Source organism: Nomascus leucogenys, chromosome 11 (genome assembly GCF_006542625.1).
Source record: "Nomascus leucogenys isolate Asia chromosome 11, Asia_NLE_v1, whole genome shotgun sequence".
NCBI classification, from domain to species: Eukaryota; Metazoa; Chordata; class Mammalia; order Primates; family Hylobatidae; genus Nomascus; species Nomascus leucogenys.
Window position 1 is genome coordinate 53819552 of NC_044391.1, and position 6485 is coordinate 53826036.

Genomic DNA, 6485 nt, shown 5'->3' on the forward strand with positions numbered 1-6485 from the left:
CTTTGGTTGGTGCTAACTGAGCATTCTGCCATCCTGTGATTTATCGGCAGGCCTCACCCTTTGGATGGAACTTGGAGCGGCTGGGACAGAGTTGGGGTTTGGGGCAAATCAAGTTGAGGGGCTGGGGGCTCTGGCAGAAGATGAGGAGTCTATGGAGCATAAAAGCAAGAAGCAGCGGCTGAGGCTCTGGGTGCAGGGTGTGTGTTCACGAGGTAACCAAGGAGCCCTGGGACTGAAGCCCCTTTCCCGAGAACCCCGGATCTGCCTCTCGAAGTTCTGGAGACTGCCGCCCCTCCGCACCACGCCACTGCAGGCTCTAGCCGCTCTTCCAGGCTTTCTGCTCCCTCTGCTGGCCGTCCTCACACATGACACCTGCTCGGAGTCGAAGCAGAAGAGCTGGGGAGCTGAAGGAGGAGCCCAGCTGAAGGAGGAGCCCCTCACTAAGGCCCACTTAAAAGCACAGGAGATGGATATGTGAGCTCTGAGAAACGGAGAGGCAGAGGTTGCTATGCCCGGCGGTACTGCCTGACAGGGAAGTGCCCTGCCTCTTTAGATTTGCGTTGCCATCGTGACCGGATATAGGGGAGGGGCAGCATTTCAGTCTGATTTTTATGAGAAAGAGGAGAAAGAATGACAGGGAAAAAGGGCACCCGCTCCCGTTTTTTTCAACCCCACAGGCAGACCTCCCACATCCTAGCTCTGCTTCCAAGAACCACCCCCTTGGGTCTGGAAGGTCGGTGGGTTAACTGTTCAGTTTGAGGGTCAAGGGGGAAAAGAAAAGGTGAAGGTAGGGGGAGGTCTGGGACTTTGACCCAGACTAGTTATCCCCAGAGGGTCAGAGACCCAGCTCAGTCAGACCAGACTAACGGTCACTGAAAAGAAGGCACCCCACACATGCTCCTGCCCCAGCCTCGAGCCCCTTCTTCCAGAGGAGCTATTTATGTATTTATTTATTTATTTATTTTTATTTGGAACGGGGTCTCACTATTTGCCCAGGCTGGAGTGCAGAGGCTATTCACAAGTGTTATCATAGCCTTGAACTCCTGGGTTTAAGCGGTCTTCCGGCCTTAGCCTCCCAAGAAGCTGGGACCACTGGTGCCCAGCAAGAGGAGCTCTCTTAGAACACGTTACTTTCTTCTCCCCACCCAGTTCTATAGACCAGTGAGTCTCAAACTTTTTGGTTTCCTCTATACTCTTAAAAGTCATTAGGTTAGGCACAGTGGCTCAGACCTGTAATCCCAGCACTTTGGGAGGCCAAGGCGGGCGGATCACCTCAGGTCAGGAGTCCAAGACCAGCCTGGCCAACATGGTGAAACCCTGTCTCTACTAAAAATACAAAATTAGCTGGGCATGGTGGCGCAGGCCTGTAGTCCCAGCTACTCAGGAGGCTGAGGCAGAAGAATCGCTTGAACTTGGGAGGTGGAGGTTGCAGTGAGCCGAGATTGCACCACTGCACTCCAGCTTGGGCGACAGAGCGAGACTCCGTCTCAAAAAAAAAAAAAAAAAAAATCATTGAGCTTTTGTTCATATGATTTACATCTATCAATTCACTACATTAGAAATTAAAACTGAAAAAGGCTATAACACAAGAACATACAAGCACACATTCCATTAACAATGATGTCAGAAAGATGATGTAATCACATGTCACACAGCCTCTGGAAAACTCCACTGTACAATTTTAAGATAATGAGAATTCAAAAGGCGAATAACATGTTAGTATTATTATGAAAATAGCTTTGACTTTGTGGACACCCCTGAAAAGGGACCTCCCAGAAGCCTACAGAGTACACTTGAAGAACTGTTGCTCTGGACCATCATCCGAACCCTTCTTTATGACTCACATTTGTTGATTTTCTTTCTCCTTTTTATTAAGAAAGTATAAGCCGGGCGCGGTGGCTCACACCTGTAATCTCATCACTTTGGGAGGCCAAGTCGGGTGGATCAAGAGGTCAAGACATCAAGACCATCCTGGCCAACATGTTGAATACAAAAATTAGCGGGTGCCTATAATCCCAGCTACTCGGGAGGCTGAGGCAGAAGAATCACTTGAACCCAGGAGACGGAGGTTGCAGTGAGCCAAGATCGTGCCACTGCACTCCAACCTGGTGACAGAGCGAGACTCCGTCTTAAAAAAACAAAAAGAAAAAGAAGAAAGAAAGTGTAAATGCTTGTCTTCCAGTGGGTCCTGTCCCCTGGGAAAAACCAGGGAACTTCTTAGGCTTAGTACCTCATTTTCCTGACTCCTGTTTCTGGGGGTCCCCTAAGCATCCTCCCTCAGCGCCTTGCCCGTCTCCCTCTTGACCCTCCCTTAAGATACCTCAACAGCCCTTACCCTGGGCCAGCCTGCTTACCCTGCTTCAAGCCTGCTGGACCATCTATCTGCTTCCTCCTCCCCTCACTTGAGGACTTTCTCATCTTGGGAGAGACTTAGTAATTTTTCTCTGCCTTCCCTCCCTCCCTCCCTAGTCCCTGACATCTTCTCACAGGACTTAGGGCAGGAAATCATGCTTTCTGGGTAGACCCCTTTAGAAGAAACGCTTTACCCATCTCCCAACACATCAGCCAACCTGGAACAAGCCAGAGTCTCAGACAAGAAAGTGCCCATTTGGGTCCCGTAGGGGTCAAGTGAGTCATACTGCCAGGTGGTTTTTGGGTTGGGGTGTGGATCAGGAATCTGACGCCTCCAGTCACAAGTGCCCTGTGCCTGGGAAACTTCATCTTGGTCTCTTCACTCCAAAGCCCCAGGTCCTCTTGCTAGCTGCAGCCACAGGCCTCCACCACCATATCTGGCACATCTGTCTTGACCACATTGCCATTATGATCCAGGTAGAGGAGAGAGAGGGGCCTTCGGGCAGTAGGGACACAACATGAGGTACTGGCAGGCCAAGGATTGTTGGCTTTGAGGAGGCTGAAGACGGCAGAATGGAAAGAGGCAGCAATGCCTGGGCTGCCAGCCAGGTGGGGAGGGCACTGCCCACTGCAGTAATTCAGTTGGTACCCCTCGGGCTGCAGTATCCAGTCCTGCCATCCCAGTTCCTGGAAGTCTACGTAACGGTCTCGCCTGCAACATAAGGGGGTCGCAGGCTCACAGGTGGGGGTCCTCCTCCTGGCCCGGCCTGCTCCAGGCTCATTGGCTCGGATCTTAAGCTCTAGGAAGGGCTGCTGATGTCCTGCTGTGTCCAGGAGCCGCCTTGGTTGTCCAGTAACTGTGCTGTTGCCTTCTAGGGGTCTGCAGTCTAGTTGCAGTTTCAGGACACCAGACTTCTCACCCCTCAAGCCACTAGAGGGCAGAGTTAAGGCATGCCAGCCCAGGTTGGTGATGTGGTGCTCAGCCAGGAGGGTACGGGACCCTTGGCGCCTCCTCCTTGGTCCCCATCGGAAGATCCTCAAGCAAAGAGTGCCAGGAAGGGTGGGGAGCACGTGCAGCCACAGGCGGGCATGGTACAGGTGGTGGGACCGAGGAGTGGACAGGTGAAAAGTGAGCAGGGAGCTGTAGGCTGAAGTGGAGTCTGCCCGAAAGACAGAAAAGGGAAAGAAAATGTGAGCAGAGATGAAGCTCTCCTCTGAGACTCCCCAAGCCCTGCCCACTGCTCTCCCTCGAACCTACCTTTAGAAAAGTAGAGAGTGCTTTGTGTCCTCTGCAACCAGTCCCTGCCCCAGCTCCTCGTTCTCCTGCCACACCCCACTCCCTCTGCTGCTCCTGCCAGGCTCCCCTTCTGCCTCCTTTTCCCTATCTGCTCTCTGCCTGTTGCTCTCTCCCTCACCCACCTGTGACAGTAGCAAAGCTGATGACCTCCTCCCCATTCCCTGAAGCCACACTCCCTGGCTGTAGTCTCCGGAGGGCTCTGGTCAGCGCTGCCTGGGGTGGAGGATGAGTTATTCTGGGACGACTGGTCAGGTGCAACCCATCCAGGATTTGCTGCTTGGCTAGCTCCAGCACCAGAGCTCGTTCTGCTTGGGGCGCCAGTTTGGAGCCCCCACAGGAGGGACACACAGACCCTGTCCCCTGTGCTCGCACCAGTGCCCACAGCAGCACCAGCCAGAGCTGGACATCAGGGAGCCCCATGCTCCTGGTGAATGGCCCTGGTTCGGGAGCCTCAGATGGCAGTTGCTCCGTCTGTTGAGTCTGATTGCTGGGGGCCAATGAGGGCACAGTGACAGCAGACACCACTGCCACACCTACCCTTGGCCAAGGGTAGAGCCACCTGTCTTCTATTGTCTGGGACTCAGGAAGGCTGAAAGTAGATCATCTGATGGATAGCTGTGCTTGACCCTCACAGCTCATGTCTGGCTACTGACCTGGGGCCTCTTTAGAGCCAGCTGCCTGGGGCTTCCAAACCTAGTGGTCAGCCAGCCGACCTACCCTCGGAGTCCCAGGATTGGCCAGCTGTGCTGCCCATCAGGCCCCTGCAGGGGGTGGAGGTCCTCCTCCCCACCAGCTCAGGTTTCACCATCTGGCCATGGTGACTGGGCCTGAAGTAGGGGTATGGGGGTGGGGGGTGCAATGTGGACACGCATGATGCAAGAAAGAGGATGATTTCACATGCCCAGTCCCCAAGGTCTGGGACTTGGGGGAGGGAACGCCTTATGAGCCAGGTGGGGAAGGGCAATTTTCCCTCATACCTCTAGTCTTTCTGGCTTCACCACTGCTGCAGCAGTTTCCATGAGGCAGCTGTGAGTTCCCGTGGGTATTTCTCTGGGGCCCTTAGGCCAGAAGGAAAATTCTGGTCTCTTTATTTCCAGCATTGGAGCTGGGAGAGGGATGAGGGTTTGGGCGGGTAGGAGAATGGAGCCCTCTTGCTCAGGCCCAGGTGGCAGTGCCACGAGGCACAGAAGTCACCCCCTGACCCTGCCTGTGCTGGCCGCCCAGAGTCCAGTTGGCCTGGAGCATGATGTGGAGGAGGGCCAGAGCAGGGGGGTTGGGGCGGGGAACGTGTTCCTGTGATGTCTGGGGAAGCCCAGAGAGGTGGTGGTGGTGGTGATGCAATCTTAAACAGGGCAGAGTCCATCAGGACTGTCAGGGGGCATGACACTTGGGAGGGCCTATACCCAGCTGCCACTTCTCTTTCAAGGGACTGTGAGAGTTGCTTAAATTTGGGGCATCCTAGAAGTAGTGCCAGGCCTCTTTTTTTTCTTAAATTTTTAAAATTTAAATTTTATTTTATTTTATTGAGGTAAGGTCTCAATCTGTTATTCAGGCTGCAGTGCAGTGGCACAATCATAGCTCACTGCAGCCTTGAACTCCTGGGCTCAGACAATCCTTCTGCCTCAGCCTCCTTAGTAGTTGGGAATACAGGTGCGCACCACCACACCTGGCTAATTTTTAAATTTTCCGTAGAGACAGGGTCTCGCTATGTTGCCCAGGCTGGTCTTGAACTCCTGGGCTCAAGCAATCCACTTGCCTCAGCCTCCTAAAGTGCTGAGGTTACAGGCGTGAGCCACTGCACCACCCTTCAGGCCCGTTAATGGGGGTAGAAAATGGGAGCTTTAAGAGCTTTTGACAACAAAGCAAGGTGAATACAGCAGTCTTGGTTCCCAGTCTCAGCCCTCCTGACCACATTTCCTCACTGGCTTTATTTTATTTTGTTTTATTTTATTTTATTTTATATTTTTTGAGGCTGAGTCTCGCTCTGTCGCCCAGGCTGGAGTGCAGTGGCACAATCTCAGCTCACTGCAAGCTCCGTCTCCCGGGTTCACGCCATTCTTCTGCCTCAGCCTCTCGAGTCGCTGGGACCACAGCTGCTTGCCACCATGCCCGGCTAGTTTTTTGTATTTTTAGTAGAGACAGGGTTTCACTGTGTTAGCCAGGATGGTCTCCATCTCCTGACCTCATGATCTGCCCACCTCGGCCTCCCAAAGTGCTGGGATTACAGGCGTGAGCCACCACACCTGACCTATTTTTTATTTTATTTTTTATGTTTTTGAGACAGGGTCTCACTCTGTCATCCAGGCTAGAGTGTGGTGGGTGGCCTGATCACAGCTCACTGCAGCCTTGACCTCCTGAGCTAAGTGATTCTTCCACCTCAGCTTCCAGAGTAGCTAAGTCTACAGGTGCGTGCCACCACACCACACCCCACACCACACCACACCACACCACACCACACCACACCACACCACACCACACCCCACACCACACCATACCACACAGGCTAATTTATTTTTTATTCTTTTGTAGAGACAGGGTCTTGCTGTGTTGCCCAGGGTGGTCTCAAGCTCCTGGGCTCAAGCGATCCTCTCACCTCAGCCTCCCAAGGTGCTAGGATTATAGACATGAGCCACTGCACCCAGTCCTCACTGGCTTTAAATGGGGGGGGATTCAGACCCCTCCACCTTGAATTCATGAGGGTGGGCCTCATGCTAGCTTTTCTCCTTATGCCCCAGTTTCTCCAAGAAGCTTGACGGGGAGAAAGCTGTGGGGGAAGTGGGTGTGATTTGGAAATGTGTCTTTACTCCACTTTGTTCCTCTCCCCTCTGTTTAGATG

The 6485-nt window shown here is 53.2% G+C and overlaps 1 protein-coding gene across 1 annotated transcript; it reads right to left on the reverse strand.

Annotated features, from left to right (window-relative positions):
• Positions 1-1611: 1611 nt before the first annotated feature.
• Positions 1612-4299, reverse strand: INHBE (inhibin subunit beta E). The gene is made up of 2 exons (XM_003252772.4): positions 3772-4299; positions 1612-3512 (listed from the first exon to the last, which is right to left on the reverse strand). Exons 1-2 carry the CDS (start codon positions 4067-4069, stop codon positions 2758-2760), a joined length of 1053 nt encoding a protein of 350 aa, XP_003252820.1. The 5' UTR covers positions 4070-4299; the 3' UTR covers positions 1612-2757.
• Positions 4300-6485: the final 2186 nt, after the last annotated feature.